At 45.8% G+C, this 16,950-nt stretch overlaps 1 protein-coding gene across 5 annotated transcripts in view; it reads right to left on the reverse strand.

Annotated features, from left to right (window-relative positions):
- Positions 1-16,950, reverse strand: part of LOC143352878 (uncharacterized) — a 145,847-nt gene that overhangs the window by 53,037 nt on the left and 75,860 nt on the right. For 2 of the 5 annotated variants that reach the window (XM_076785855.1, XM_076785856.1), the window contains 2 exons: positions 12,447-12,657; positions 867-1,095 (listed from right to left, as the gene is read on the reverse strand). In XM_076785855.1, the coding sequence (XP_076641970.1) occupies positions 867-1,095; positions 12,447-12,648 (431 nt within the window). In that variant the 5' untranslated portion in view covers positions 12,649-12,657. Of the gene's footprint in view, positions 1-866; positions 1,096-12,446; positions 13,947-16,950 lie in introns of those variants that run through there. The other 3 variants (XM_076785854.1, XM_076785853.1, XM_076785858.1) reach the window with 2 other exon arrangements.

Here is a 16,950-nt window from a genome sequence, read left to right on the forward strand (position 1 = left end):
TAAACGGGGACGGACCCGATATTTCATTTAACACTAAACCCACCATCACCGCACAGTGTTGCGAATGGCCATTTAATGAAAACAGAAAAAAAGGGAAAAGGGAAAAAGGTCATGTCAGAAAATAGATATAACCGCCTGTCTATAGATAGATATATTCTTCTTTCGGATGTTTACTGAGCCTAATTATACCCATAACAATTCATTTAAATTGGCGGAGAATTATTTTTATACTTCTATATTTAGATATTACTGTTATCCTTATTTAATATTATATTTTCATATTTGTTTCTATAATTCATATAATATTTTTCAATAAAAATATTATTTTTAAAGGTTCTACATATGTTGAATTTCATTTCATGACCTAACAGAAAATTTCAATCGGTTTGAAGAAGCGTGAAACGTCCATGATTTTTTTCTACCTAGAATAGCCATTCCCGACACTGTGCGCCGGTCAAAATGACCGGTTACAGATTTTTTATCTTACAATTACCGAAATTATAAAGGTGCTCTCGTGGGAAATGATTAAATAAATGTATTTAGGAGAGCATGTGTTATACAGTGATTTCTCTATATATGTCGCCGAGATCTGGATGATATCGTGGAATTATCCCCACTACCGGAAGCTCTCCCGGAGTATGTCTCCTGGCCGATATATGACACTGGCAAGACCCGTGTTGTTGACATATATCGAGAATTCACTGTAATACGAACCGCGCAAATTCCAAATAAATTCAATCTCGTCATTTTTATAAGACAACATGCATCGGTTACTTGTAAGGCTCGGTAGGTTTAGTGTTAAAGAACAATAGCATTTTCGCGAAGATGTTCCAAATGAAAAGGCAGGTTCAAACGGAGAGACTGACCTTTCCCGATCGCAGGAATCGGTGAGCAGCTCGCTGGCGCTGCGGCTGCGAGCCTCTTCCGGACGTCCCGCCGGATGTCTGTCGGTGATGTCCTCCCTGGGGAGTCTCGCGATCTCGGGATCCCTGTCCGCATGATTAGAGACGAGCCTGGTGTCCGCTGCGCCGCGACTTTTCCGCCGGAAGATCTTCCTGAGGCCTCTCAACGGATGGAACCGCCTTTTCTTCGGCTCTGCGAACACGAAACACGGAAACGATCTTCAGGATCTTCATTCGCGAGAACCAGACGCTGGGAATAGTATGCATTATCGGGTGTACTCTTTCCCCGGCGTTTCAGTTTCGAGTACACGAACGACTGCAGCGTGACCGCAACAGAGAGCCAGACAATTAGTCGGCCCGATATCTCGCGTGAACTTTCTCTCGCAATTGCGTAACGCAATCGCTCACTCGCTCGCATGTTCGCCGGCGCGATACTTGCGCGCCCGACGACCGCGATATCAATGGGAAGAGAAAATTCGAAACTGTGCGACGCGGACCTTGGAACCACGGGAATTCGGAATGCGTCTACACGATCTCCTAAATGGTAAATTAAACAATTTCGAACCTCAACCACTTGACCAAAGATTTTAGAGAACTGTATTTAGAGAAATGTACAGAGAAATTCCATTTCTCAGAGAATCCTTGAAGAAATATATCTCGAAGAAAGCGAGCCTAATTTTTCAACAGCCAGCAATTTCACTCGCGGAAGCAACAAACTGTCTCGAGTAACATGCTCCAGGAATTTCTTTCGAGACGTTGTCGTCTAGATGAAAGTTGTTAAGCTCCTTTCGGACGCGATACAGTTTGCTAATTTCTCCGACGGACAAGAATTCCGATCGAGAACGGCAGAGGCAGCGAACGCGCGCGATCCCAGATAAAAGGGAGACAACACAAGGCCGGGAATGGCTTCCCGAGCAATTAGCGGCGGTGTCCGATCGAAAGTAAACAGATAATGGGGAGAAGTGGCCCCGCGCATCGATCGCGGAACGACGGATCGTGATCGTCGCGCGCGGATCATCTCGTCCGAAAGAAACTTTGGCCCGGAGTGTCCCAGTTCGAGAGCGAACCTCGGGAGAATTCCGTGGCGCGGACGAGGCCGGGGAAAATCGAATTTCCACGCCGGGAAACGATTTAATTCGCTCGACTGACCCACTTCCCGTCGACGCAATTTCATCCCGCTCGATCAAACTATCCCCCGCGATGGACCTCTCGCCGCGCTGCCTCGCAACCATAATCACGTCCGTATCGCCCGCGCTGACTCGACGCTGCTCGTAACAATTACGGAATATTACTTTTCCTTTAATCCCCCCGGTCTGAAAGTTCCGAAGAAGCTAGGTCCACGTAAACCCGTGCGAGTTTAACCTTGCGCTGCGATTTACAGTGAATTCTCGATATATGTCCAAAACACGGGTCCAGCCACGGACATATATCGAACAGGAGATAATACTCTTTGATCCACGCGACCTTACACTCCTCGGCGAAGTCTCCCGAGGTCCTTGACCCCTTGATCCCCTAGTGGGGATTATTCCGTGACGTTTATAGTCCAGGCCTCGACGACATATATAGAGAAATCACTGTATTTTGCGATTTATAATTTACTAGGGAAAGAGAAGTACATTTCTATGTATCGTATACTCACGTATTCTCTGCAATCACTATGATAAAATAGAGTTTCAATTTAAATTCACAACATTTACCAGATTCTGACTCAATATTATAGTGCAAGAGGCGAAGTCTCGAATGTTTAGCTATTGTTTCGAGCGTTCCGTTTTGCGTCAATTTAGGTTATTTTTAGACATACATTGCTGGCGTTTGAACATCGTATTTTGAAAGCTCGAACAATACAAGCCGATAACAACGAACGTAGGAGGGAATTGCAAGGTATAAATGGCAAAGCGGTTTACGCGTAACATTAGGATTAATCGGTGGGGTCCGCAGCGAGCGCAAAGCGATGCTATCGGGTTATCTAACCCTGAAGAATTATGAAATAACGTGCAATGCATTCTTACGTAATAGGGGTGCCGCGATGTATGTGTGTGTGGACTGTCGGTTACGTGCGGACGATAGCGACGAATGAATGGAAATGGGTGCAGCGACTGGAAACTACAAACTAGACACGGCTATAAATAAATAATATCCTTCGGACATTATCAACAACGGATTGGACTTAGGCCACTTTCGAAGTGGCGGTTTTAATTATGGAACTAACTGCGAAAACTGATGTGTCCAAAATTGTCGTATATACTCCGAGCACACTTAACCGCAAATGTTGTTTATCACAGCTAACTTGAAGTTGTACACGTAATCGCGGGCAACAAAAAATAGACAAAGGGATTTAGACGAAATCTCCTGGACGATATATGTCACTGGCAAGACCCGTACTGTTGACATATATCGAGAAAACACTGTAAAAACACTGAGAAAACACTGTCTAGTCTCACAATTCTTAAGGTTGTAAATTTAACACGTTGATTACCGCGTCAGTTATATGTACGTAGGTAACAATTCTTCGTCTGTCTTTAGAAATTAATTTTTCTCATATTGCAATAGCTTAAATAAATATTCATTAGCAGAATATAATAGAGTTACAGAAGCAATCACTGCAATAAGCTTCAACTCTGCAGTTTTCATTAAAACGGCTAAATGGCTAGTTTTACTTTGTGGAGATTTTTAGGGGATGATTTCTCGGCAAACAATGTCTTGAGGGTGGAGTAAACGGCTTGGTGGTAAAACGCAGCAAAACAACAACCCGAAAGGTGGTTAATCTCGCCGAGGCCCGTGAACGGCCGGTATAATTCCGGAATGAAATGTTTTCGAAGAAGTACGGCGAGTTAAAAGCGACAACGCGAGGTCGTTATCGGTGGAAGGGCGAGGGTTGCGGGATAAGCAAATAACGCGAGCCCTCGAGACCGATCGAGCACTCGTTAACGCACGGATGCCCTTTTAATTGCGGCGTATCGGGGCGGAGGGGTGCGCGACAAAGGGGCGCGAGCTTCGAACACAGAGCACAGAGCGCAGCAGATCAGAGCGGAGCGGAGCAGAGCGGAGCAGAGCAGAGGAGAGCGCGGTTAGGTGAAAGCAGAAAAGCTCGACGCAGCAAAGCAGCAGCGAAGCGACGCCGAGCGACGCTCTCAGTCGTCGAAAAGGCGGCGAAGAATGGCCGCGGAAGTGAAGGGCGAGATTCATAGGGGCAGCAACGCACTCCGCTCGCCCTTAGTCACGATTAAACGCGCGAGAAACCGCCGCGACGTGTCTCTGATCCTCGAGGATGCGGCGAGCTCTAAGGTTTCGGCAAAGGGTTCCTCCCCTTTTCGACACCGTCGCACCCCACTCGATTCTTTTTACCACGGTCACGTAATTCCCTTCGTGAGCGCAACCCCCCTGTCGACTGTTACCTTTCACCCTTCTGCAACGGTTCGGGTTAATTTTCATTTACAGTGCATTCTCATTACGAGTCAGTGCCATCCTTGCAATTTGGAGTCAGTGGAACTACCCCCACCGCGGTGAGATGCCGAAGCTTGAGAGCCGACACTCGAGCTACATACAGTTCAGTATAACAAATGCTTGGACAAGGAAATTTATTTCACTATTTTCCATAAATGAATTTTTATAGTTTCAATAATTGTATAACATAAAACCGATCATTTTGACCGTGGTAGGTTTAGGATTAAACAGAAGACGCGATACTACCAAGTAGACTGCAAACACGAATACAGTTCGACTCTTTTCATTTAGCAAGAAAAATATACCGACTTTTAAACAAACAGGGTTAGAGGTTTTAATTGTCGATTAAAAATCGTGTACTTTAGTGTGTACCGAATAAATCAGTTTAAAGCGAATGTCCTTTATCGTCTCTAATGTATTTCTTAATACTCCGTGGGGCGTATACAGTGAATTCTCATTAGGAGTCAGTGTCAACCTTACAGTTTGGTGTCAGTGAAACTACCCCAACCGCGGTGGGGGGCCGAAGCTCGCAACAGTGCATCGGAGGAAAACATTTTCTGTCTTCTTGTCACTATCGCTTAGTAGTCACAGGCTTTTATGACTTGTAGACGGACATGACTCTCAGGTTTCCAGCGTGCCCTGTGTATATCGTCTAAGAGTCAGTACCCACGTACGCGGCCATCTTAAGAAATAGCACGCCCGCACTTCCTCGGTTGCACTTAAAAATAAGATAGCGTCTCCGAGGGACAACCAACGCCGCCGATCAACTTTCATCGTTTGCGCACTGAATATTAAAACCGGGATCGCACGTTACCGAGAAAATCCTCGAGGTCGAAGACGTTCATCTCTTCCTGGACGAATCCCTCACGCTCGCGACATTGGTGCACTACGTGCAACGGACCGACTCTGCACTGGCCGGCCGATTGTACGGGAACAATAGTCTGATAAGATTACACACGAGCCTGAGATAACCCTTATCGGATCGGCGGAGCCTTATATGGAAGAAATCTAGAGAGTCTGATAATCGGGGGAGATACCGCGTTCGCGCCATTATCTCGAACCCTCTCTATGCACTTTGCTAGAAAATCTCGCAGCTACGCGAGACCGCGAATATTTATCGCAATCGCTCGAATACTTTGTATCGTCTCGATCTCGTTTCGCGCGAACAACAAATCGTCGGGGCGCTAAATAAATTAGTTAATCCTGGACAGACCTGGGCAAAATGTCGAGAAAAAATATTTGAAATATTGTTTTAAATAGTATAATTCAATGTGGTTCAAATAAAATACTACTTTAAATGCAGTCAAACCTGTTTTTGTGCGGTCCTTTTCTATGCGATTTCTTTTTTGTGCGATTTGTTTTGTGCGATTCTTTTATATGCGGTATATAAATGCCAACGGTGTTGTAACGGTGTACATATATACATCGATACAATGTATATGGTATACAATGTATGTACGTATTGCATATGTAATATTATAAATTATAATTTTTAACATAAGAAACTATAATAGTTAACAAAGTATTATGTGCAGCTTAATTACGAATATTTGCATGTAACATGTTGATAAACAGACGGCAATGTCGTAATAACATTACACGCAACAAAATATCAGGAAAGTATAAGTTACTATCGACTATTTGAAATACTATTTTACACAGTCCTACAAAATAAGTCTCACTATTTGCAATCTTTTCCAAATGAAATACTATTTTTAAATAATATTTCAAAAACTTTTTCTTATAAAGGAAATAATTTATTTGCATGATTATAGGTATACTTTAAAAATAAAATAGACTATTTATTATTTCAGTAAAAACTATTTACTATTTTCTATTTCAAATACTATGTTGCCCAGCACTGATCCTGGATAACGAAGTTTTCGTAGAAGTGACGATCGGAACATTCGAATCTTAATAAATTAGGTACCGAATACAAAAACATTTCGCTTCTTCTGTTTCCTTGTTTTTCTTGCTAAACAAAAACCGTTCTATTACATCCGTGTTTCCAATTGGCGTCATTATTTCCATACACTATACAGTGAATTCTCGATGTATGTCAACAAAGCGGGTCTTGCCAGCGTCAAGTATCGTCCAGGAGACGTACCGGAGCCGTGTTATGTTTACACTCCTCTGTGTTCAAGGTCTCTCGAGCTACGTGGCCCCTCACGGAGTATACGCCGCGGTAGTGGGGATAGTTCCGCGACGTTTATCAGCCAGGCATTTGCGACCTATACAGAGAAATCACTGTATAGCTTTTACCGTCGCGTTGACTTGTTTACAGTTACACGACTCGATTGCATCGCGACGGGAAAGTACGAAAATGGCGGAGGCGCGCGAAGAAAGGATTTACCCGAAAAGAATGGCGGCGTCTCGAGAGGTCGTGAAACGGGAATCGCGTATCGTGAATTGCGAATCGAGTCGAATTTCGGTGAGGAGAGGTGGTGCCCACGCGTCGTTGAGCAAGAACACACGGCTATTAACAGAAACTGCGAAACTAGGCCATGGCCAATCGCGGAATGAATGGCCACTCGAACGTGCGCTCGCTCGCGCATAAGCTCGCAGTTCGCGGCTCGCGCCGGGGAATCGCAGGATTTCCAATTACACGATGCAACAAACGAAAACGCGCTGTGAAAGCGTGAAAAAAGGACAACAAGGAATTCGAGTGTCGCGTGTAACAAGAGAGAAACTGGTTGATATTTAACTCTCGATAAAAGAGAGGCTGTCTCCCCCCGCCTCCCTCTCCACCGTCGAGAGTTCCCTCGAGGACGCCGTGGCCCGGCCCGATCGCTAATCGATCGACAAATATTGTAATCGATTCGGAAACACGCGGCTCTTACGAAATTCCGAGGCAAAACGCTCGCCGACCAAACTCGAAGCGTTAGCCGAGGAATGTTGCGCGTTCACAATCTAGAGAACTCGGGAAATTAATGGAATTCAGCGGTCGTTCTGTGCTCAAGGAAATCGAGTCCCATTTGAAATTTATCTATCAATTCCAGAATAGAAATTCGAACGAGGTCTCGCAGTCCAGTGGCGAGTAGATTGCGGATTTTCTAAAATGGTCAGACCTTTAGAAAAATTTCCAATTCACTTGAATTGGTAGAAGTATACCTACGACGCAACGCTGTATTTTCAACGACGAATCAAAATCCCAGATTCACTCATCTGCACTCGACGAACCACGTTTGTTCGAATAAATGCACTGGTTTATCGACTGAAGCCCGTGGTACATCGGGAGGATGGTTTTCTAAACAATTTATTCATCGTTGTCGAACAACTTCATCGTAATCGAAGATTAAGAATAATGCCCCAGCTCCGCACGGCATCCTCCATCGACCGTAAAGCTGTTCAAACATTCCCGCAGCGTTCACTGGCACAGTGCTGGAAGTGGCGTGAGCTGGAAGTGTACCGAGTCAGTGTTTCTCGATCGAAACAGGTTTTCCGTTGCCTGCAGACTGCGACGACGAGCGCGAGGGGATCGGCCGCCATTGAAACGGGACAACGCTGATCCGTGTACCCTCGGATTATCCGGCAAACCGGCCGAACGGAATTAGGCAACTCGAGTGTTACATAAACGTGAACGTTGCTCGCCGGAACGCGGTAACAGATGTTCTGTTATCCCTCGTACCGATCCCGAGCACGGACGATCCGGCGCGTGACGTTACTCTTCATGGTTCGGCCATGTCGTCGGTCGCTGATGCGTGGAAACCGCGCTGGTAGAGTGTCAAGTGCGCGAGACGCGATCGCTGTTCGGTATCTGCGAAAATCGATGGCAAAAGAATTCTTCTGCTCTTATTCGTAACAGTACCATTAACCATACTCCCGTCTCCCGACGAATTACAGTGAATTCTCGTTACGAGTCAGTGGGGCCGTTCTGGTGACTGACTCTTAGACGAAATCCGAGGAATACACAGGGCACGCTGGAGACCTAAGAGTCATGAAAGCCTATGACTAGTAAGCGATAGTGACACGAAGACTGAGAAAATGTCTTTCTCTATTTTCGTCGGTAACGTGGTCACTCTACCTTATCGCGAACCTACGGAGTCTCGGCTCTTAAAATTGAAAAGTTATTAGCGTAGAAATTCATTCATTCAATTCGGATGAATAACTCCGTTTCCCCTTTTGTGGGAGACGCGGCACTCGAGGCGTTAATTTAACGTCGAATCTGGATACAGTCAATAGTTGGCGAGCCAAAGAAATCCTTGAGGAGATTCTCGGATCGATTCTCTTGCGATCCGACTCGAACCGGTCGCGACTCTTCGCGATTGATCTCTCTCGGAATCGTCGGCATTGGTTGATCGGATGAAAAATCTCAGGTGGATTAACGGTAAGAAAGGAAAGCGTAAATCTCGACGGAAATTCCGCGGTATAGGCGGCCGCGGCTCGACAGGGGAAGTGGGCCATTTTGATCGCGAGACTGCCCCGCGCGGAGATGTCTCGAAAAGGTGGTTCAAGTTAATTGCTCATCGCCGGGGCCGATTCAGATATTAACTTACAAGCTAATCTAGCCGGGAGCCTCGTAATCTACCGGCGGCTAATGAAAATAAAGAGAGGTCGTTGGACCCTCTCGGGAGCAAACGGAGTCACGTTCCTCCTCCGACGACGACGACAATGAATAAAAGGGCACTCCGTTGGATTACCCTTTAATAACTCGCTGGAACCACGCGTCCATTACGCTATACATATATATACATATATTGCATGTATATATATATATATATATATATATGCAGCCGCTCTCGTTGCACGGTCGAACGGAACCAGAATCGCGGAGCCGCCTCGCGGAAACTTTCACCTTAATTCTCGACCGTACCGTGACAACGTTTACCTTGTATGTAGACGGTGGTTTGCACGCGATCGACGCTCTCGGCTCGGCAATTACACGAGACCCTGCTTTTTCTGCAAAATTAACCCCTATCTCATGGGTTCTTTATGCAAATTACTGTTCATATAAAAGTTCCTCCCTGTGCTAGAACATTTCTTTCGATTTAACGCTAGAACCGGATGAGTCGCACTGACTTGCTTCCAATTTTTTCTTTGAGATATATTGAAATTATAAATACGATTCCGTGAGAAAATGTTTTAATAAACTTCTCTATCGAAATAGGTATTCAAACAAAATCGGTACGAAATCTAAACAAATGCAATTCTGTTGTTATAAAGCAATTATAAGGCTAGTTGCATTTAGTGCTCGGATGTTCTAGTGCCATCGAGTACGATATATCAGGGTACTCAGCTTCAATGACCTTGGAATAATTATTGTCACTGAATACCTAATGAAAGGGACTATCATTGTAGGTGTTTAAAACAGGGTGGTTCCATTTAAGAAAGTCAAGGTGACCTTGATATCTCTAAAAAAAATGACATAAAAACAAAATTTTTTTTTGCATCATGTCAGCCCCATTGTACCATTCAACTTTGTCCTTACCATATTTTACGTATCTTTAGGAACAACAAAGGTATTTGAGGTGCAAACGTTAGGTGACTCACTCTGTATATTTATCAACCAAACAGTTGGAGAGTTAAGTGGCGACTGATTCGACTTCCCTGAATAATTTTCACGATCGTCGTCGCGAGTAACGCGATTGTGGGGAAGGATTTTCGTTCAAGATGCTCGGGAATTACGGAATCGATAGGATACGCGGACGATCCGCGACGAACGCGAGCCCCGTTTACGTAAATCCGTTTCCCCATAGCACGGCTCGTTTGCCTGCGACGCTGTAATCCAACGGTTGAGACCTTGAGAAACCGATCTCGCCGCGAGACGTCGTTTCCCGACACGCGTCTAGACCGTCTCTCGCCGTCGGCGTGCCATTTTTCGTAATACTTTTCCGCGATAAGAGGCATCGCCGTTCATTTCGCCTCGCCCGGCGAATCAATTTGTAAAAATTGTATCGGGGCCCCTTCCACGAATTCGGTGCTCCGTGCCGCAAGAATAAAGCGTCCCGTACGCCCGTACGAAATTGCCACGAATTATCGTCGATCCTTCTCGATAATGATAGTTCCCCGTCGATGCCCGAGAGATGATCGCGTGGGTTCACCCGAGTAATGCGTTATCGTTGTTAACAATTACAGATAATTGCGATTAACCGGGCCGCAGTGTAAACGAATCGCGACTCGGGGGAACCAGGGATTCGATAAGCCGTCTCTCTTCCTCTCTGTGTGTAATCTGAAAAAGGTGGGCCCGGCCCCGTTGCGCGCGTTCGCGTCTCTGTAATATCGAGGATTGTTACACGCGGAGAGCTGACCTTCCGAGCGATCTTAGATAATGATCGACACGCCGTTCGAACCAATTCCGGCCGTCTCAAGGTTTCCAACACTACTCAATTAGTCATAGTTTTTCGTTGCGCTCTTGTTTCGAAATCTTGAAAGACCTCGGGCCTGCGGTATCTGGCATTCCTACAGAAAGTTCTCGAACTATCGGGATATTGCCCTTTGTTTACGCATTCCCCTGGAACCTTGAAGGGGAACTCTTGTGACTATTCTCCAAACTCTGGAAACTCTTTGTATTCCCAAAGATCCTGAGAATTCTAGCCCTTTTGCATTCCCAAGATCCTCAGAACTCCCTTCGAACTTACAATGACCCTTTTTAAAGACCAACTGTCAATACAAATCAACTGTAAAACACAGGCCTTTGAATATTTAGAAAACCTTGAAAAGGTTCACAATTCGAAATGAATTAATTCTCGAGAAAAATTCCCCGGCCACCCATCCCATCGCGAACCGCAAACCAACGACGCTTAACCCGAATACCGCACGGTTGAACGCATTAGGGGGGACCCATGGAGCCGTCGCGATTACAATGGGCTAACTTTTGATATATTTAATCCGTCACGTCGGACACTCGGTAGCAATTTAATTCAATAGAACGAATCTTCTCAATCAAGGGCCGCGTCTCCGAATGAATCATGTTATTATTGTTCTCCGTGTGTACACACGTGTGCGCGAGCGCGTTCGCTGGTAGTGCTCGAGCGAGCTGAACGGGAGTTCGGAAATATCGCTCGAACGAGTTAATTCACGTTCCATCGATCGACGCTACTATTTTCACGAGATTCCCAGCTTCGATAACGTCGCGATCCATTGACTATCGTTGCACTAAAAATACTGCGAAACGATGGTTCAATGGGATCGCGACAACGTGTGGCGTCACCGCTTTGTTTTCTTCCAGGCGACACGGTATCGAGACTGCGGAGACATTTATGCCAATATGCCACGGGAAAATTTTTCAATACCACATAGAACGTGCGTGGCATCGAGAAAACCGTGTAACGTTTTCATTCTATCTTTGGCACAAAAAGTCCTTCGATCGCCGAGCAAAAATTCTCCTGTATTTTGAAAAATGATCCACGATAATTGGAACTCCTAGAAAAACCTGCGGTCCGATTATTGCCGAAAAGTTTAACCGCAGCTAATTGAGTTATTTATCAAAGGATTAAACGTCATAGATGTGTGACAATCTTGCAGTTTACTTAAAAGTAGTCAAATTAATTGTATACACTTTGACTGCCAAACCTCAAAAATTTTATAAAATCAAAGTTATTTAATGAAATAAAAATTGAAAAAAATTAGATGCATGATATTGAGTAATAACTGTCTCGAATTTTACAGATCCTAATCAAATTTGGTGCAATGAATATATTAACGTAAAAATTCATTTCAAAACCTGGATAAATAATTCCGCCACATACGGGTGACATGGCAGTCGACGTGTTAAAGTCCTAGTGTACAGCATAACATTCAGAGAAACCATAATTTTCTTCTGCTAAATTGTTTTGATATTTCATAAAAGACGTATGTACACTACCGCTCAAAAGTGTCTGGACACTTGCGAAATATGTATTAGCATTGCATAAAAGTTATTTCAGTGACTAAAATCGATTTTCATTAGTTTCTTATGAAACATCTAACGTTTTAAATGAAAAATTACGTATGTGGAGCTTACCAATACCACACTAAAATTAAATACGAGATTCATCGACGTATCCGGATACTTTTGACCGGTAGTGTAGATACGCAGCGAATCGAATGTTTCAACGAAGAAGGCAAGAAAATAAATTATCAAACGTGTCGAAGAGCTAATTATTCGTACGAACAACTCACCTTTCGGAAGCGGATCGACGCTGCTCTGCGCGGAGAACTCGCTGAGACCGAGGTTTCGGTGTTGCTGATGATGGTGGTGGTGGTGATGATGATGATGATTCTGTGGAGGCGGCGATGCCTCCCTGACACAGCCCATCAGCGTCAGAGCGCCCCCGACGCCTCCACCTCCGCCCCCGCCTCCGGTGGCGGTGCTCGTCGACATCCTGCTGGTCTGAAACACCCCGAAGAACCAAGCCGCCACGTAAGACTGTGCGACACGCTGGTACCATGCCGAGAGAAACGAATTCTCCGCTCTTTTCCAGCTGTTCCAGCCATCCATCGTCACCCGTCGACAATGTCCCGTCAAAAAAGAAAAAAGATCCCTCGACACGACAGAATTTGAAAAACACCGGCAGCGAACGGCCCGGTCGAATCACGTCCACGCCGCGCACTGTGTACCGCAAAGAAAACGCGTGGCAGCTAGGCAACTATGCCCAGACAATTCCAAGAGGCGATCGATCCGCGCCAGCTGACCTTAGTCCCCGTTCACACCGACCTTGCACAACGCATCGCTCGGCCGGCTCTTCCGAGAACTATGACCCAGACTGATCGGTACTCTACTCGATCTTCTTGTACTCGCCGTGAACTAGACACAGGATTCACCGTTCGTACGACACAGCGTCCTCAAAATTTTCCTGGATTCACTTCACAAATTCGCAAGCTGCAGCATAGCTAATCTCATTCAGCAGGATTCGGCTTTCACGAGCAACAACATGGTCTCGCATTTCAGGTTTCGGCTTCCACGAGCGACGATATTGTCTCGCGTTCCAGGATCGACCTTTGAAGGCAGACACCGGGTACCCGTGTCCCAGAATTCAGCCTTCTACGACATCGTATCACTCCCACGCGCTGCGGCCTTTACAAACCCAAACACCGGTATCTGGAGGCCAGTATCCAGACTTTACAAGCTACACAACATCGTCCGCGAGCAAGACACAAGGTGACTCCGGAATTCACTTCGCAGGACTCAAGTTTGACGATCCACAGAGGAGCCGTGGCAGGTCCGCTCGATCTCTCGGCTAGTGTGCACTTTCTCCTCGAGATTAGCGGAAGAAGAGTAGCCGAGTTCGGGTAGCCGGAACCGGGGAGGACAGCGTCGGTTTCGGGCACGGTGCAGCGTTCCGTTGTGTAACGCTCTCGGCTGTTCCGTTACGAAACTTCTCCGCGTCCTGCTCCGGCCTCCTGCGCGCGCTCTTCCCTCTGTGCGCGTCTCGCGGAGGGCAAGGTCACTCCAACACACGGCCGAACCACGGTCTACAGTATACACAGAGCAACGGTGTCGGAGATCAAACGAGAAGGTGGAGAGGAGAAAATCAAACGGAGAGCCGACCGGGTATGAATCCTCGCGGAACTCGGTTAGAGGGGGAGGCTCGATCCGCCGGAGGGAGGGACGTGCACTCTCGCGGAAGAGGATGCACACGACGCGTTGTCGCAGAGAGGAGAAGCAGAAGTTTTGTCCGTGTGCGGGTTCCTGTGTCTGCGGCACACGCTCGCGACGAGAGACGGACACCCGATGCACAGCCTCCCTCCGCGTCGCGCGTCGACGGGCTCCGCTCTCTGTAGCAATGGGTCAGGAGATGGTCTCCATGGTAACCGGAGCGTGCGAGGGGTGCACGAGAGAGACAGAGACAGAGAGAGAGAGAGAGAAAGATAGAGTCGTCGTGCATCGATTGCACCCTCGGCTGCCGGACGACCCTGACCTTCGCACAGCTGACGACCATCACAGCTCTGCTCTGTTCCGCTCCGCTCCGCTCTGCTCTGCTACGCGCGCTCCTGCTGCTGCTGCGCCGTTCGATGGACAAGGTTGCTACCGGGATGACGAAATTAACGCTGCCGGTTTTCATTAAGGTATCATCGGCGGCTCGCGTTACGACCACGCCGCGACGGGACACCTTTTTAATCCCTATCCCTCTGCCCCCTGCTCGCTTGCCCCTCGCCACGTGCCCCCGTTCTTCGTTCGAACACGGTGGCGATTCAAGCGGATAGACGGGACCAGATAGTTCTCGAGGCTTTAAGGGTCGATGCATACCTCGCAGGCCAGGCCGCCGGACAAAATATTAGGGGGGCCCATAAGTAATCAATTATTTTGAAATCTAAAACAAACCTTGTAGTAAATTCAAGTTTTTATTTCTTAATTTATAATCTCCATCATTGTCAAGGACAGTTTGCCATCTTTCCTGCAAATTTTCAATCACCCTCTTATAGAAATCCAGGGTTCGTCAAGCAAAATATGACTCAAGGTGCCTCCAAACATCTTCTACAGAATGTTTTATTTCTTAAATAATGCTCCAGAGATCTGAAAAGATCAGAGGGAGCAATATCCAATGAGTACGGGGGTGCGGTAAAACTTTCCATTGCAATTCTTTGATTTTTTCCTGAGTGAGTTTCGCTGTATGGGGCCGGGCATAGTCAATTTGCAGTTTTACACCTTTTCTGTGGACTAAAGATGCCCTCTTTTTTAATAGTTCTGAATACAGCCGTTGTAATTGCTGACGATACAACTCAGCAGTAACTGTTTCTTCAGGTTTCAACAACTCAAAGTGAATTATGCCACTTTCCAAGTGATAAGCTAGGTTTAGGGGTTGACATTGCGGTTTGATTTGCAGAAAGCCATTGCTTGGAACGCTTTATGTTATCATAAAGAATCCATTTTTCATCTCCGGTAACGATTCTGCTAAGAAATGGATCTCTACGAAATCTGGATAGCAATGAAGTGCAAATTGATCGACGAATATTCTCGTTGGTCTCGGATAATTGATGCGGTACCCATATTCCTTGCCTATATGCCTTTCCCATTTCGTGTAGGTGCCTTTGTATAGTTGACCATGTGGACCCAAGGCTTCTCGATAATTCTTGTATACTTAATTTTGGAACAGCTTCCACTAGAGATTTTAGGGTGTCATTATCAAATTGAACTGGTCGTCCACTTCGAGGCCTGTCAGAGAGATCATAATCACCAGCAGCAAACCTTCTGAACCAACGTTGACACTTGTTGACCTTCAATGCATCTCCGTAAACATCGCAAATTTTCTTTGTTGTTACCGTTGCAATAAGGGGGCCGGCATGGTTTGAGATCCATATACGTATGCAACGGTCAAAATCAAGACAAACTGCCGCTTCAATATTGCAATGAGCAGTTTAGAAGTGGTCAATTGTGTTTCCTAGAAGTCCAATCTACGTCTGTATAGAGCCCAAATTGCGAATTTCTACCTCATCGTGGAGTAATTTGTAATATTCGGCAGAAAATTCGAATTCTGAAGCAAAAAAAGATTCTCTTAATTTCGAGAGATTTAGTGTTCGTATCGAAGAAAAGGCTCTATACAGACGTAGCAAAGACATGTATGTACAAACACGGTGGTATGCATTTTTAATTGATTACTTACTTATTTAAGACGTAAAATGTCTAGAAAAAAGGCACAGGGTAACATAGCGTGACAGTCAAGGCCAAATGCCTGCCGGCCCCCTTAAATCCTGCATGGAAATGAAAAAGTATGCAATGACGAATATGATCCTCGAAAGGTACGGACACTGCCATTTTATTACAGGGTTGTAAAAAGAAATGATACTTTTTAGAATATGTTGAACACAGGCTGCTTTACCGAAAAGTGTTTCCTCTTCAACGATCGGTACAGAACTGAAGGCAAAACAAATTTTTTGCAAATAATTGATTACTTATGGGTACCCCTAATATTACAACCCTGTTTTTTGTATCTAGTAGACAAGCCGTCCGCTCTTAAACGCTAGATACACAACCAGGGTTGTAATATTTTGTCCGCGGGGCCTGAATTGTGAGGTACGCATCGACCCTTAGGGGGCTGCTCGCCGAACCGGTTGAAAAAAATCGATTTCTGTTTTCTGTTTCGCTCGGATCGACAGTGGGGCAACGGTGGACTAACACCACGCCTCGTTTCGTGAAATACCTGCAGAGTTTGAGCCTGTGCTTCAGTGGGCCGCGATGATTGAAAAGGATGAAAAACATTGCTTTTTGCTCCTTGAACGAATTCATTCGTCTCGACTCGAGTGCGGTACGTTCTCGGTTTTGTGCATCCGTGAAAACGGAGAATCAGCGGTAACGTTTTCGCCACGTTGCGGTTGCTTTCTCCCCGAGAATGATTGCAGAAGAAATCCTCTGATTCTTTTTTACACTCCGACATAACAAATTATGTTCTAAGCTGTGTATCAGAGGATTGGCGTTCAGACGCTTCAAAAGAAGCACTTGTACTAATAACAATTTCCTTGTACAAGCATGGATTGTATAAACACGGATCGAGAAAGTGCCGAAGAACGCGGCAGAGTTAAATAAACTCAATTCGAGTTCAAATCGAATTTCGAATTAAAATCGAATTTCTCCCCGGCGTGTCCGCGCCAGATTCGAATGCGTCTACGAGGTCAGGAAATTTTTTCTCTCGGCTCAAACCTCCAAGAATGCGAAGATCGAGGTCTCTGCTTTGCAACCAACTCAAAA

Source organism: Halictus rubicundus, chromosome 3 (genome assembly GCF_050948215.1).
Source record: "Halictus rubicundus isolate RS-2024b chromosome 3, iyHalRubi1_principal, whole genome shotgun sequence".
Classification (NCBI taxonomy): domain Eukaryota; kingdom Metazoa; phylum Arthropoda; class Insecta; order Hymenoptera; family Halictidae; genus Halictus; species Halictus rubicundus.